This window comes from Dendrobates tinctorius, unplaced genomic scaffold (genome assembly GCF_039654945.1).
Source record: "Dendrobates tinctorius isolate UK_male_01 unplaced genomic scaffold, ASM3965494v1 ptg000165l, whole genome shotgun sequence".
Classification (NCBI taxonomy): Eukaryota; Metazoa; Chordata; class Amphibia; order Anura; family Dendrobatidae; genus Dendrobates; species Dendrobates tinctorius.
In genome coordinates, this window is record NW_027361832.1 from 20,653,048 (window position 1) to 20,670,031 (window position 16,984).

The following is a 16,984-nucleotide window of genomic DNA, read 5'->3' on the forward strand; positions in this document are numbered from 1 at the left end:
GATTTATCAGAGCCTCCATGTTTCCTCCCACTGGGGCCATCAGTCCCATAGAGAAGCGTTACCTAGTCCTGGAGTCACTAAATTCCATCTCTTACTTTTCTCAGATGGATTCTTGAGACGTCAGATCTGTTTATTGCTAGTGTAACTTTTCTTCTATTTAGCTATGTCACGTTTCGGATTAGACCTTTGTATGAATCTACAGTGAAGTCAATTGCCTCCCTAATAACTAGGTGCATTTTGCATTAAATAGTAGTTATTAAATGGGAACTGTCCTTTCAAACAACTTCAGAGAAAAATGAAGCAACAAGTCACGGCACATATACTAGGTATATAAAAATAATTAACTCAAGAGTGACTATAATCAGTACTGGGGTATAATAATAAAAATTTTTATTTCTATAGCGCCGACATATTCCGCAGCACTTTACATTACAGAGGGGACTTGTACAGACGATAGACATTACAGCATAACAATAATCACATAGATCATAACAGATACCAAGAGGAATGAGGGTCCTGCTCGCAAGCTTACAATCTATGAGGAAAAAAAAAAGGAGACACGAAAGGTGGGTGGTAACAGTTGCCCTGATTGTATGGACCAGCCATAATGTTAAGTGTGTAACAGTACAGATGCAGAGGGCTAATGGACTCATAAAGCATGTGGGAACATGATGTGGGGAACCTGGTTATGGTAAAACTTTTGGCTGTGCCACACAGGGATAGATTAGGTTAATGTATGGAGGCGGTAGGCCAGTCTGAGTAAATGCGGTTTCAGGGCACGCTTAAAATTGTAGGGATTGGGGACTAATCGTATTGACCTGGGAAGTGCATTCCAAAGAATTGGCGCAGCACGTGTATAGTCTTGGAGACGGGAGTGGGAGGTTCTGATTATTGAGGATGCTAACCTCAGGTCATCAGCAGAACGGAGGGTGCGGGTAGGGTGGTATACTGAAACATGGGAGGAGATGGGTGGTGCTGAGCCGTGGAGGGCTTTGTGGGTGAGGGTAATAAGTTTGTACTGGATTCTGGAGTGGATGGGTAGCCAGTGTAATGACTGGCACAAGGTAGAGGCATCGATGTAACGATTGGCGAGGAATATGATCCTTGCTGCAGCATTCAAGACAGATTGGAGGGGGGAAGTTTGGTAAGAGGGAGACCGATTAGAAGAGAGTTACAATAGTCCAGACGAGAATGAATAAGAGAAACAGTAAGAGTTTTTGCGGAGCCAAAAGTAAGAAAAGGTCGAATTCTAGAAATGTTTTTGAGGTGCAGATAACAAGAGCGAGCCAGTGATCGTATGTGGGGGGCAAAGGAAAGCTCGGAATCAAGTATGACCCCAAGACAGCGGGCATGTTGCTGGGGTATATACAGTGGGGAATATAAGTATTTGATGCACTGCCAATCTTGCAAGTTTTCCCACCTACAAAGAATGGAGAATCTTGTAATTAGTATTGTAGGTACACTTCACCTGTGAGAGACAGAATCTAAAAAAATCCAGAAAATCACAATATAAGATTTTGACAAAACTAGTGTACATTTTATTGCAATAAAAAAATCATTTGATACAATATAAAGACAGAAAGCAATATTTGGCACAAAAACCTTTGATTGCAATTACAGAGGTCAGACGTTTCCTGTAGTTCTTGAACTGGTTCATACACAGCACTGCAAGGATTTTGGCCCACTCCTCCATACAGATCTTTCAGGTTTCGGGGCTGTTGCTGGACATTTTCATTTCAGCTCCCTCCAAAGATTTTCTATTGGTTCAGGTCTGGAGACCGGCTAGGCCACTGCAGGACCTTGAAATGCTTCTTATGGAGTTACTCCTTACGGAGTTACTCCTTAGTTGCCCTGGCTGTGTGTTTCAGGTCATTGTCTTGCTGGAAGACCCAGCCACAACCCATCTTCAATGCTCTTACTGAGGGAAGGAGGTTGTTGACCAAAATCTCACAATACATGACCCCATCCATCCTCCATTCAATACGGTGCATTGATCCTGTCCCCTTTGCAGAAAAGTACCCCCAAAGTATGATGTTTCCCCACTAAGCTTAACGGTTGGGACAGTGTTTTTGGTGTTGTACTCATCCTTTTTCCTCCGAACATGGCGAGAGTTGACACCAAATAGTTCAATTTTGGTGTCATCTGACCACATGACCTTCTCCCATGCCTACTCTGGATCATCCAGATGGTCATTCGTGAATTTCAAATGAGCCTGGACATGTGCTGGCGTGAGCAAGGGGAACTACAGTAGAGTGCCCTGCAGGATTTAAATCTATGACAATGTAGTGTGATAGTAATGGTAATGCTTGAGACTGTGGTCCCAGCTCTCTTCAGGTCATTGACCAAATTCTCCTGTGTAGTTCTGGGCTGATTCCTGACCTTTCTCAGAATCATCCTTACCACATGAGGTGAGATCTCGCATGGAGCCTCACACCGAGGAAGATTGATAGTTATCTTGTGTTTTTTCCATTTTCTATTAATTGCAGTAACAGTTGTTGCCTATCGCCCTGTAGCCCATCCCAGCCTTGTGCAGGTCTACAATTTTGTCCCTGGTGTCATTAGACCGCTCTTTGCTTTTGGCCATGGTGGAGAGGTTTGAGTCTGATTGATTGTGTGGACAGGTGTCTTTTATACAGGAAACAAGTTCAAACAGGTACAAATAATACAGGTAATGATTGCAGAGTAGGAGGGCTTCTTAAAGAAAAACTAATAGGTCTGTGAGAACCAGAATTCTTGATGGTTGGTAGGTGATCAAACACTTATTTCATGCAATAAAATGCAATTTATTTAAAAACCATAAAATATGTTACACATGCAGGTAGCGCACGTGGTTCATGGACGCACTGCGCCATGAAAAGGACCTGTCCTCGAGGGGTGTAACTAGGCAGCTACATTAGGGGTGTTCACTGGAGCCTCTAGTGGTGAGCTTAGGCTTGTGCAGCACGTAGCTGCTAGGTGCCACTCCAGGGCAATGTCCAGCAGTAGCTGTTGACCCCAAGGGTCTAAGCCATTTATTCAGATTCCTAGATAGGGCAGGACAACTTCTAGCACTGGTTCATACTGTGCAGATGGGACGGCCACAGGGACAGCTTAGACACACTGGTCTCAGAAAACAGATTATGTACCGCCGATGCGGTTTTCATGGTAAGGACATCACCGAAGCAGTCATTGAAACAAGGGTTAACTATACAGGACTAACGGGTCACAGGATACGGGAACAAGTTTAGCACACTAGACACAGGGACCTAGCAACATACAGCTGCACACACCAAACTGATTGCTCATAAATGGGTTGCTCAGGCACCTCCCTATTGGGGAGGGTGCTTTTTATACAAGATGTCTCCCAGTGATTGGCTGAGCGACATCTTGCAGGTGAACGCATTACTAAATGCCTCCCAACTGTTTGTTAGCTGGGGGGATTTACCATGTGCGCACACTGCCCCTTTAAGAACAGGCACACCGCTGAGACAGTGTGGCGTGCACACCAGAAAGTGACAGAAGGAAGGATCATGCCAGGAACCATGCCGAGGTCCAAGGCAGCGAGTACACCAGCGTCCCTGCAAGGGTGGGAGAAGGGGACACTATGCAGAGGTCCCAACAAATCAGCAATAGCACTACAGTACCCCCCTTTATGTCCCCTCTTCTTCAAGCCCTTGTGGACTTTCTGAAGACAAATTGGAGGCCAACACTTCATCATGGACTGACTCAACTTCTCATCAAGTCCAAGACTTCTATCCACTAGAAGAAAAGTGACATCTCTCACCATCTTCACTGCTAGGATGCTTCTTTCCATTAAGCCATCAGCATATGATGAAGCAGGCATAGTACCAGCAACTGGGCATTGGAAAGTCTGTTTGTTGAGATCAGGAACCACCCCAGAGGATTCAAGAACTGACTGGAATGCCTCTGTCTTGTTGGTGGATTACAGAAACTTGCAAGATGCCTCTGCCTTGATGTTCTCTTCTCCAGACCTACAAGAGACTGAAGATACCTGCTTAGGTCCTGTCTTCAGCCTGGTCTCCTAGACAACACGTCTATGAGGCAAGGAGGTTCCCGGAGACAGATACTTGCCACCATCATTTGGAATGTATAAATCGCCTCCACTTCCCTTCTTTTGGAGAAGCCAGCACACAGCGGGTCGGTGACCAGTAACCTGGTGGAGAAGATGGCAACACTGCTGACTGACCTGGACGCATGGGGACCAAACACCTTTTGTGACTCGGCTGTCCCCAACAAAGCACCACCCGGGGTCTCCAGACTAGAACGAGCACTCGACTTCTCAGAACTTGACTTCTGGACATACCAGTGAGCATTTGGAGGGCAATCTTCTCTGTGTGTACTGCTCATATCTGAAGCTCGAAGGTTAGTTTCACACTAGTGTATCTTCACGCAGCGCACGGCGCCGCTAAGCCCCGCCCCCTGCGGTAATCTCCTCCCTACTATCGCACAGCGCTGCATGCGATCTGCGTACCCTATCTTTAGCATAGGGTGTGCTGACCGTGCCCTAGTAGGATTTTTGCGTGCGCTGCGCACTTTTGAAGGTGCGCCGAGCGCACCAAAATGCAACATGGTGCGTTCGGTGCACCTTCAAAAGTGCGCAGCGCACGCAAAAATCCTACTAGCGCACGGTCAGCGCACCCTATGCTAAAGATAGGGTGCGCAGATCGCATGCAGCGCTGTGCGATAGTAGGGAGATGACCGCAGGGGGCGCGGCTTAGCGGCTGAGGGTAATAGTTACTCAGGAATATTAAAATGGAAAATAGTGCTAAAAGAGTCAAAAGCCAACAATCGCAGGTAGGGTGATACATAACTCATAATAAATATATACACAAAAAGCTACATTAAATCCATCACAACACAGCTAAAGTCGTACAGCTATATGAAACAAAAAAAAGTCATGAGTAAGAAAGGGGATCCCTGGTACAGGTGACGACGCAAGACTGCGGAGGGGTTTCCTGATTTTCTTCTTTCAAGCTTCTGTGTGCAGCGAGGATTCGTCATAGTCTGCCACAGGAACGGCGGTAAAGTATGTGATCACAGAGACTACAGACTTGTCATTTTAGACTGCACAACCCCTTTAAAAATAAGCCCAGAATTATTTTTCATGTTCAGAAATCAATAATTCCAATCCAATGACAACAGAAGCTGATAAGTATGACCGGCTTCGGAGGTAACATCAACCAGAATCAGGACAGATGAAATGCATATCGTTAAATCAGAGAGAGAAAATACCTCATTAGCAACATTTCATTAAAAGAATACGAGGAATGTGGTAACATTATATTTCTATGCCTTTCTCTTGGTATGTTGCTTTAATTAGTCTAAACAGTAGGGGCTTAGAAAGATGTTATGTCTTTGGACCCATCGCTAGAGACAGGCAACCTCTCAATTACAGATGGTCATTAGTTGTGTATACTTTCAGCCACTAGGTGTCACTCCAGGACAGTTTTCTGCAAATTGATAACTTGTGCAGCCGTGTGGATATAATTTTTGTAATTTGCGCATTTGCAACTTTCTCATTACCAAGTATCAATTCTTATCTATGATCCAATCAAAAGCAGAGACTTTCATTCTACCTAATTTACAGGAAGGAGTTATAGTGAACTGTTCAGATACACTTTGCTTAAAGAATCTGATTATGCAGCGTTTCTATAGTTCTACCTATATATTGTAGCCCAGAAAACAACATTCTAATAAGTAACGGACAAAGTTATTTTCAGGTCAGGTGATAAACTCTCCTGTAGCACAGTCACGGGGGTTCCGTGACAGAGCGTGCTCTCCTCTAGTTCAGGGGTCAGAAGATCGTGGTGTCTTATTATTTAATGCAAATTTAATATGAGTTTTCATGTCCAATGGGTTTTGTTTTGGTTTACTATTTTGCAGAATTTTTCTGTTGATTTCTTATCCCTGTGCTGTGAGAAAAACAAGCTGTATACTCACCTGTCATAAAATCAATGTAGGATTTCTATTTATGATATGTTGTTTTTTTTATTTACCATTATTTGCTATTATTTACAAACACTGAAAAACCCCTGTATATCACATTTACTAAAGATGTCTAAGGCTGTGTGCACACGCTGCGGAAAAGGTGCGGATTCATCCGCGCGGATTTTGTACAATCCGCAGGTGAAACCGCAGGTCAAAAGACCTGCGGTTTTACCTGCGGATTGCTCTGCGGTTTTGCCCTGCGGTTTTTCATCTCCTCAATGGAGGAGATGGCAAACCGCAGGAGAATCCGCAGAAAGAATTGACATGTCAATTCTTTCTGCGGATTGAAAACCGCAGATAATCCGCGCGGAAAATTCCGCACCGTCTGCACTGCGGTTTTTGATTCCCATAGGGAATCATTGTACTGTACACCGCAGCAGAAACTGCTGCGGGTCCGCAGCGGCCAAAACCGCTGCGGAACCGCAGCAAAATCCGCAGCGTGTGCACACAGCCTAACAGACAGTGTAAACTCCAGGCAGTGTGCAGATTGACGAATGTATCATAGCGGCACACATTTGGCCTTTTTCTCATACCTGGCTTACTAGAAACTATTTATATGACAGGTGCGGTCCCCAGGTGGATTCTCCCTGCCACATTGCAAATGACTGAAAGGTCCCTATGTACACATGGAAGAGGAACGCACTGGACTAGTCATGTCTCTACCTATATTCCCTGCCTGGCTTTTCAAACTACGTTTTCTCTGAAATGTGAAATCGTTTCATTTTAAAACACACCTGGCGTAGATTCTGCTTCACGCTGCCAGTGGTTTAGCGGTTCTAATGACGGTTTTCCTTTAAAGTAACTTTAAAATGGCAAATTTCTCCAGGTTGATGGCTGCTCTTCATGACATTGACTGGAGCAGCTACTTTAAGATGGTGAGGCACATTATAAATGTGAGTGCTAAATTTGTCAGCAGAAAAAAATGCTATTAACCTGCAGATATGGGGTTCGGCTAAGTGCAGGTGCCGGTCTGTTATCCTGAGATATACTGCTGGCCGGCACCTAAACTTAGCCGAACGCTGCGGAATGGGGGGGAAATTAACTTTATTCTCCCCAGCAGCTTTCCCGATTGAGTCACGGGATGGCATAGGTTCAGTCACCGCTGAGTATAGACAGCAGCAGCTGTAACCGCGCCCCCGACTGACAGCCGGCCCCAATGCAGAGCCAGTGTCAGTAAGGACTGGAGGCATAGTTACAGCCACCGCTTTGTATACTCAGAGCAGTGATTGCACCTGCGCTGGCGCCGCCCCTGTGACTGAAACTGTGCCCCCGGCTCTGAAGACTAACGCTGGCTCTGCATTGGGGCCTGTTGTCAGTCATGAAGGTAGCATCGGTCATTGCTCTAATACAGTGCAGCGTCTGTAACCGCTCCGCCGCCCTGACTGACACTCTTTCTGCACTGGGGCTCAGCTGTCAGGGCCGGGGGCACGATTACAGCCACCACTCTGTATACTCAGAGCAATGATTCCACCTGTGCTAGCAACGGGAATGCTGCTGGGGAGAATAAAATTAATTTTCTCCCTGCAGCTACGTTCAGGCGCCAACCAGCAATATAATGCTATAAACCTGCAGATTAACTGCGGTTTTTTTCTGGCGACAAGTTCCCTTTAACATCTATATTGGTCAATTAGACTGTAAAATGCATTCCTACAGGTAACAAGTATATCACAACAAAAAAGACAGAATTACGAAACTGGTTCTTTGGCATATATGTACATTAATAATTTACCTCCTTGGTGACGCCATGCATCGCATGGCACTACCATTCTGGTGCCCACTGCCCAATCCCCTGAGGACATCTGGCCATGGCAGCAGGGCTGAGGCTGGAGGAGCCCGTTGACACGACCTTTGTTTTCCCACATAGCTCAGCTAACAGCTGGGCCTCATAGGACATCCGTATTTATACTATATTCAGCCATACTATTTTATTGCAGGTTCAAGTCCCCTAAAAAATAAGGGAAAAATAATAGTAAACACATTAAAACTATCTGAAAACAAACAAAGACAAGTCTGACTCGCCCTCTTCCCCTACTCAAAACTAAGCAAATTATAAAAAGATAAACAGATTTGCCGTCGCTGTTTCCGTACAAGCCTGCGGTAAGGCTAGTTTCACACTAGCGTTTTTTTGCGCTGCGTTTTTGTGCAGTGCAAACGCATACAAAAAAAACGCATCATGCGTTTTGTATGTGTTTGCTGCTTTTTTGCACGTGTTTTAACCATTTTTACTCTTAAAACGCATGCGTTTTTAAACGCAGACGTGCGCATGTCCAGTCCATAGACTGTAATTTTTTTTTGCGCATTCCGTGCGCATACGGTTTTTTGAGACCGGTCGGACGGACCAAAAATGCAACAGGTAGTGTCCGGCGCGCCTGGGCGCACACTACTAAAAAAAAGCATGCGCACGTAAAACGCATGCAAACACTAGAGCATGCGCACCCATGTTAAAGAAAGGGGAAAAGGACGCATGCGCATGTATGCGCAAAAACACGCTAGTGTGAAATCAGCCTAAGAGAATAGAAAACGAATTAACTCATCTGGTTAAAGAAATAAAGAGTAATACCGACACGCAAAAAAAACAATGGCGGAACTGAGGCCTTCTTTTTCCATTATTTCACCCAGCTTGGGTTTTTCCTCATTCCTAGTAAATTCAATGGTAAAATTTAAAACCGGATTACGGCACGCAGAAGCCGAATGCTTTTATTTTTTTGTGCCGCAGCAAAAACTGCTGTAAAACGCGTGCGGTTTTCCCATGAATCTCACTGTCCCCTGCAATGGAGAGAGGGAGACAAAAGGAACATATTAATACCCCATTACTGTGAGCGTGGGCTCTGTCTCCATGGTTACAGTGGTGGGACATGGACCCCTGACTGCTCTGTGCTGCTATCGTGCCCCCGGCCCCCTGCAGTGTGACTGGCGATGTAACGCTGGAGCTGGGCGGTGGAGTCCTCCGGGAACGAGCGAGACGCGGTCGGCATACAGAGCGTCTTCTGTGCAGCGCACTGTTACCTGCTTCCTGGTCGCGGCTTGATGACGTCACATCGCACACGTGGGGCGGCTGCAGGTGTGGAAGGAACGGCGCTCTGTACAGTACGGCTTTCGCTCGGTATAGTAAGTTGCTTCTTATACCGGAGCCGGTCACTGTCTTCTGTATCTGGGGCATAATGCAGAAATCGTCCCCAGCCCCTGTAGAGATGACAAGTGTCGGCTCCATAGACAAGACCCTCTATGGGGTTTCCTCACTGTGGCCACTTTGTGAGTCAGCTGCTCAGCCTGTCCTCAGGGTTCGGAGACTTGACACAACGATGCCCCCCATCTGTGCTGGGGTCCGGTGCTAGCACCGCAGTCTGATTCTGTTCCATTCACCGGTATTGAGAAATCTCCCAACTACCAGACGTTATACCCCTATTAGGGAAGAGCCCACCCGTGGAGAAATCCCCAATTACCAGACGTTATACCCCTATTAGGGAAGAGCCCACCCGTGGAGAAATCCCCAATTACCAGACGTTATACCCCTATTAGGGAAGAGCACACCCGTGGAGAAATCCCCAATTACCAGACGTTATACCCCTATTAGGGATGAGCCCACCCGTGGAGAAATCCCCAATTACCAGACGTTATACCCCTATTAGGGAAGAGCCCACCCGTGGAGAAATCCCCAATTACCAGACGTTATACCCCTATTAGGGAAGAGCCCACCCGTGGAGAAATCCCCAATTACCAGACGTTATACCCCTATTAGGGAAGAGCACACCCGTGGAGAAATCCCCAATTACCAGACGTTATACCCCTATTAGGGATGAGCCCACCCGTGGAGAAATCCCCAATTACCAGACGTTATACCCCTATTAGGGAAGAGCCCACCGGTGGAGAAATCCCCCAATTACCAGACGTTATACCCCTATTAGGGAAGAGCCCACCCGTGGAGAAATCCCCAATTACCAGACGTTATACCCCTATTAGGGAAGAGCCCACCGGTGGAGAAATCCCCCAATTACCAGACGTTATACCCCTATTAGGGAAGAGCCCACCGGTGGAGAAATCCCCCAATTACCAGACGTTATACCCCTATTAGGGAAGAGCCCACCCGTGGAGAAATCCCCAATTACCAGACGTTATACCCCTATTAGGGAAGAGCCCACCGGTGGAGAAATCTCCCAACTACCAGACGTTATACCCCTATTAGGGATGAGCCCACCCGTGGAGAAATCCCCCAATTACCAGACGTTATACCCCTATTAGGGAAGAGCCCACCCGTGGAGAAATCCCCAATTACCAGACGTTATACCCCTATTAGGGAAGAGCACACCCGTGGAGAAATCCCCAATTACCAGACGTTATACCCCTATTAGGGATGAGCCCACCCGTGGAGAAATCCCCAATTACCAGACGTTATACCCCTATTAGGGAAGAGCCCACCGGTGGAGAAATCTCCCAACTACCAGACGTTATACCCCTATTAGGGATGAGCCCACCCGTGGAGAAATCCCCCAATTACCAGACGTTATACCCCTATTAGGGAAGAGCCCACCCGTGGAGAAATCCCCAATTACCAGACGTTATACCCCTATTAGGGAAGAGCACACCCGTGGAGAAATCCCCAATTACCAGACGTTATACCCCTATTAGGGATGAGCCCACCCGTGGAGAAATCCCCAATTACCAGACGTTATACCCCTATTAGGGAAGAGCCCACCGGTGGAGAAATCCCCCAATTACCAGACGTTATACCCCTATTAGGGAAGAGCCCACCGGTGGAGAAATCCCCCAATTACCAGACGTTATACCCCTATTAGGGAAGAGCCCACCCGTGGAGAAATCCCCAATTACCAGACATTATACCCCTATTAGGGATGAGCCCACCTGTGGAGAAATCCCCAATTACCAGACATTATACCCCTATTAGGGATGAGCCCACCCGTGGAGAAATCCCCCAATTACCAGACGTTATACCCCTATTAGGGAAGAGCCCACCGGTGGAGAAATCCCCAATTACCAGACGTTATACCCCTATTAGGGAAGAGCACACCCGTGGAGAAATCCCCAATTACCAGACGTTATACCCCTATTAGGGATGAGCCCACCCGTGGAGAAATCCCCAATTACCAGACGTTATACCCCTATTAGGGAAGAGCCCACCGGTGGAGAAATCCCCCAATTACCAGACGTTATACCCCTATTAGGGAAGAGCCCACCCGTGGAGAAATCCCCCAATTACCAGACGTTATACCCCTATTAGGGAAGAGCCCACCTGTGGAGAAATCCCCAATTACCAGACGTTATACCCCTATTAGGGAAGAGCCCACCCGTGGAGAAATCCCCAATTACCAGACGTTATACCCCTATTAGGGAAGAGCCCACCGGTGGAGAAATCCCCCAATTACCAGACGTTATACCCCTATTAGGGAAGAGCCCACCCGTGGAGAAATCCCCCAATTACCAGACGTTATACCCCTATTAGGGAAGAGCCCACCTGTGGAGAAATCCCCAATTACCAGACATTATACCCCTATTAGGGATGAGCCCACCCGTGGAGAAATCCCCCAATTACCAGACGTTATACCCCTATTAGGGAAGAGCTCACCCGTGGAGAAATCCCCCAATTACCAGACATTATACCCCTATTAGGGAAGAGGCCACCCGTGGAGATATCCCCCAATTACCAGATGTTATACCCCTATTAGGGATGAGTCCACCCATGGAGATATCCCCTAATTACCAGACATTATACCCCTATTAGGGAAGAGCCCACCCATGGAGAAATCCCCCAATTACCAGACATTATACCCCTATTAGGGAAGAGCCCACCCGTGGAGAAATCCCCCAATTACCAGACGTTATACCCCTATTAGGGATGATCCCACCCGTGGAGATATCCCCCAATTACCAGACATTATACCCCTATATTAGGGATGAGCCCACCCGTGGAGATATCCCCCAATTACCAGGGGTATAGCCCACCCGTGGAGAAATCCCCCAATTACCAGACGTTATACCCCTATTAGGAATGAGCCCACCCGTGGAAGTTCGGGTTCTTCCGGTTCAACCAAATTGTAGTTCAAAGATCGGTTTGGGCACTAGAACCTGAACCCCATAGAAGTCGATGGGGGCCCCGAACTTTGGAGCTGTTAAATCTTTCTCTTCCAAGAGAAGTCCATGTTCGGAGCTCAGCACCTGACACTAGTTCAGTTTCGCTCATCTCTGCCCCTTATTTAGTGCGCACGGTGACAAGTTTGCAGTTTGTGATTTTTTTTGTTTTCAGAATAACAAAGATCAGAAGCGAATCCAGCAATGGCCAAAAGCAAAGGAAGAGGACACAAACAAAAGAATGTTTTTCACATTGCCAACACGAAGAGTGTGAAAGCCAAAAATAAAGCAAAGCCTGTAAAGTCCAACCTGAAGAAGGTGAGCTGGGAGCGAGGACCAGGTTACCGTGATTTTATAGGCTATACCGAGTCGGTATTCTTCAGGCTTTTCCTTTTTTACATTTACAGATCAATGCTGCAACAAGTGACAAAATCAGCAAAGTAAACGAGGCTTTTACCAAGCTGCACAAAAATGTGGCCCAGATAAAGACGATGCCTGCAGCAGAACCAAAGAAATGTCAGGTCAGAGAGTGCAAGACATTAGGGTGCAGACCACGGACACGATTCATTAAAGGGAAGGTGCCGCCATTTTTAGTTTTGTATTATGAATTGATTGTATAATCAATTATTGTTAATACAAAATTAAATTCACTGTCTTAACTATTTTTTAAAAAAATTTTCTGCAGTCACTGGGGGCTGCCATTGCATTTGCTGGTGTGTAACGACACTTCACAACTGAAAAATGGCAACGTCTGTACATAGGAGTCTGCGGTGACTGTCCGACTGCATCTTCTACGCTGTGGCTGCCTCCTGCTGTGACCTGGCACACCCCTTTTCCTGTCCAAGTCACAGCTGTGGGAGGAGGTCTGTGCCATTTTTGTGAAGCCCACAGCACTTTCCCTGTCACCGCTCAGCATGAGCTGAGCGGTGACAGGAGGTGTCGGGCTGGGAGTGATGACAGGAGATGCAGGGAGCAGAGGTCCAGGATGAAGTTCTTATTAACTGCAGGGAGCGGTGATTGCAGTCTGACCTCAGTAGTACAATACAAGGCTGCTCACCGCTGTGCTCAGAACAAAGCAGAGAAATAATCATGTTGTGCTCTAAGCATACTGACTCAGCTCTGTCACTATAAACTGACATGGCAAAGACATATATCTAATGCCCATCAAAGTGACTGTGTGAGGCCATTCTGCCGTATGGAAAGCACTATGTGGGGCCATTCTGCCGTATGGAAAGCACTATGTGGGGCCATTCTGCCGTATTCAAAGCACTATGTGGGGCCATTCTGCCGTATTCAAAGCACTATGTGGGGCCATTCTGCCGTATTCAAAGCACTATGTGGGGCCATTCTGCCGTATGGAAAGCACCAGGGCTGTGGAGTCGGTAAGCCAAACCTGTGACTCCGACTCCTCAATTTCCCTTACACCGACTCCACGACTCCGACTCCCACACATATTGCTTATATTTAAGTGAAAAATTTATTGTAGTACAATGTGAACCTCAGACATTTAATCATTTTTATGATCCAATAATCAAGATATTTAGATAGAACAGAATATATATTGGTGTACTACCCGGTTTTCATTCTTTTTGGTACAGATACGATATGGATAGACAGATATGGATAAATGGATAGAGCAGATTTCTAATCTGCTTTTGCTATTGAAAACATTATCTATGAGCTCAAAAACCTTTCAGGTGATGCAGTTTTTTAAAAAGATGATCAGCTTTTGCAGCTGAAAAACGTATCCTCAAAAAACACAGGAAAAACGCTGTGTGTGAATGTAGCCTTAGATCAGGAATATAACAGCCATTTATAGGACATTTCATAACTTTCCCAAACTCCTATGAAAAAATATTTAGCACATCCTGCATTGAATTACTGTACCCAATTTATTATATATTTTAGGAGTCGGAGTCGGTCCATTTTATACCGACTCCAACTCCGACTCCACCAAAATGAGCACCGACTCCACAGCCCTGGAAAGCACTATGTGGGGCCATTTTGCCGTATGGAAAGCACTATGTGGGGCCATTCTGCCGTATGGAAAGCACTATGTGGGGCCATTGTGCCGTATGGAAAGCACTATGCGGGGCCATTGTGCCGTATGGAAAGCACTATGCGGGGCCATTGTGCCGTATGGAAAGCACTATGTGTGGGGCCATTGTACCGTATGGAAAGCACTGTGTGTGGGGCCATTCTGCCGTATGGAAAGCACTATGTGGGGCCATTCTGCCGTATGGAAAGCACTATGTGGGGCCATTCTGCCGAATGGAAAGCACTATGTGGGGCCATTCTGCCGAATGGAAAGCACTATGTGGGGCCATTCTGCCGTATGGAAAGCACTATGTGGGGCCATTCTGCCGTATGGAAAGCACTATGTGGGGCCATTCTGCCGTATGGAAAGCACTATGTGGGGCCATTCTGCCGTATGGAAAGCACTATGTGGGGCCATTCTGCCGTATGGAAAGCACTATGTGGGGCCATTCTGCCGTATGGAAAGCACTATGTGGGGCCATTCTGCCGTATGGAAAGCACTATGTGGGGCCATTCTGCCGTATGGAAAGCACTATGTGGGGCCATTCTGCCGTATGGAAAGCACTATGTGGGGCCATTCTGCCGTATGGAAAGCACTATGTGGGGCCATTCTGCCGTATGGAAAGCACTATGTGGGGCCATTCTGCCGTATGGAAAGCACTATGTGGGGCCATTGTACCGTATGGAAAGCACTACGTGGGGCCATTGTACCGTATGGAAAGCACTATGTGGGGCCATTGTACCGTATGGAAAGCACTACGTGGGGCCATTGTACCGTATGGAAAGCACTACGTGGGGCCATTCTGCCGTATGGAAAGCACTATGTGGGGCCATTGTGCCGTATGGAAAGCACTATGTGGGGCCATTGTACCGTATGGAAAGCACTACGTGGGGCCATTGTACCGTATGGAAAGCACTATGTGGGGCCATTGTACCGTATGGAAAGCACTACGTGGGGCCATTGTACCGTATGGAAAGCACTACGTGGGGCCATTCTGCCGTATGGAAAGCACTATGTGGGGCCATTGTGCCGTATGGAAAGCACTATGTGGGGCCATTGTACCGTATGGAAAGCACTATGTGGGGCCATTCTGCCGTCTGGAAAGCACTATGTGGGGCCATTCTGCCGTCTGGAAAGCACTATGCGGGGCTATTGTGCCGTATGGAAAGCACTCTGTGGGGCCATTCTGCCGTATGGAAAGCACTATGCGGGGCCATTCTGCCGTATGGAAAGCACTATGCGGGGCCATTCTGCCATATGGAAAGCATGCGGGGCCATTCTGCCGTATGGAAAGCACTATGCGGGGCCATTAAACTGTCTGGCCACTCCGTAGGGGTCTAATGTGCTTAGAGGGCCGTGTCTTGTTTCAGTTTACTTCATCTTGTAAATTTCAGATTCTTGTAGATATCTCAGATTTTGTAGCCCTGCTTTTTCTCCTGTATCTTCCAGCAGTATGTTACCAGCAGACATTGATTCTCAGGACCTGATCCTGCAGCCATGTCATTATCCTGTGGACATAAGCCCTGAGAATGGCCTCTTACCTAATAGCATCGGCACTGGACCCGATCCTGTGAATTGATTTGCGCCAACTTCATCTAGAACCAATGTGCCTGTCTTGAGAAGTCTGGTGTAGAAACCATATGTACTTGGAAGAGGGGTTGTAGATTTAAATTATGCTATTTTCTTTTCTAGATTTCCCGACCCGCTCCAGCAGCCCCCATTGACATAGAAAACGCCACAGAACTGTTTTCCAATCTGTGATGGACGTCTGTTTTTCTATGCAGCATCCAGTAAAATGCACACAGGGACTAAGTGGATGTATGTACATTTTATTGAAAACATGACGTACAAAAATACAAAACAAAAAGTGGTTACACAACAAGGACGATGGGACGTTACTACAGATCCATGTACTTTACACAACCGATCAAAGGACCGACCTGGAGAAAGTGATACTAACTACAAGGCACTTGATGTAATCAGGTGGGAGACATGGCAGTGATTATTCATCATGTCAGTAAAATAAAAAGGCTTGGCACAAAGTGCACCACGCGTGTGTAATGGTTACATCTAAGAAATTAATTTGTGACGTGTGATACAAGACCACTCATATGCAATAAATCTTCAGCCCTTGTAATGTCATAGGCATCGTGGTCGGAGATGACCATCAGTCAGATGTGAATACAGTCCACAACTGCTTTGTGCTGTAAATGCATTTTCCTTCTGATGAAAGATGCATGCTGCCGTGCATTTAGGCCGGGGCTGATACGCTTCGTATGCGCTGAGTTTTTAGTTACTGTGGTACGTATATGTCTGCAAAGTATACACGTGACAATGGCCCAGTCTGGATGGAGGCCACACTATATATGCTTATTTGCAGTAGCCCTCTGTATAAGTCGTAATATGCTGTACTTTCCAATACAGTTTGATAGACTGAAGCCGTAAGTGTCCTTTTGGCTGCCTCCTGGCCACGATATGTTGTATATAGTGATGAGCGAGTGTGCTCGTGTCCTAATCCAAGTGTCTTCAGTGTGCTAAAAAAAAATATATGCTCAAATCATTGCAGCTCCATTTCTCGCAGTTTGACAGCCACAACACATGCAGGGATTGCATGTTTGTTAGTCAATCCTTGCATGTGTTGCAGCCGCGGCGACTTTTTTTTTTTTTGAGTACGCCAAAAATACTCAATTTGGACCCAAGCATCTTCGGATATCACCTTAACTGCGCACGTCTGCTTCATCACTAGTTGAATACAGAGAGGTGAATGGGAGCGTATGAAAACCATTCTGTGCGCTAGATTTTTTCCCAGAATACACATCTATACTTTTTGTACAGTAATTATGGACTTAGGTGGGATGACTGACAAATGAAATT

General features: G+C 46.6%; 2 protein-coding genes across 5 annotated transcripts in view; one reads left to right on the forward strand and one right to left on the reverse strand.

Annotated features, from left to right (window-relative positions):
- Positions 1 to 9,083, reverse strand: part of LOC141053191 (carbonic anhydrase 13-like) — a 77,558-nt gene extending 68,475 nt beyond the window's left edge. Inside the window, exons 1-2 of one of the 2 annotated variants that reach the window (XM_073550568.1) lie at positions 8,995 to 9,083; positions 7,718 to 7,933 (exon numbers count right to left, since the gene is read on the reverse strand). In XM_073550568.1, the coding sequence (XP_073406669.1) occupies positions 7,718 to 7,743 (26 nt within the window). In that variant the 5' untranslated portion in view covers positions 7,744 to 7,933; positions 8,995 to 9,083. Of the gene's footprint in view, positions 1 to 7,717; positions 7,934 to 8,794; positions 8,942 to 8,994 lie in introns of those variants that run through there. The other variant, XM_073550567.1, reaches the window with a different exon arrangement.
- On the forward strand, positions 8,936 to 16,155 carry RBIS (ribosomal biogenesis factor). Of its 3 annotated transcripts, none has more exons than XM_073550575.1 (4): positions 8,936 to 9,049; positions 12,248 to 12,390; positions 12,480 to 12,593; positions 15,803 to 16,155. In XM_073550575.1, exons 2-4 carry the CDS (start codon positions 12,277 to 12,279, stop codon positions 15,869 to 15,871), a joined length of 297 nt encoding a protein of 98 aa, XP_073406676.1. In that variant the 5' UTR covers positions 8,936 to 9,049; positions 12,248 to 12,276; the 3' UTR covers positions 15,872 to 16,155. The 3 variants fall into 3 exon arrangements, with proteins under 3 accessions (XP_073406676.1, XP_073406675.1, XP_073406674.1); XM_073550574.1 differs by having other exon boundaries at positions 8,954 to 9,091; XM_073550573.1 differs by having other exon boundaries at positions 8,959 to 9,096.
- Positions 16,156 to 16,984: the final 829 nt, after the last annotated feature.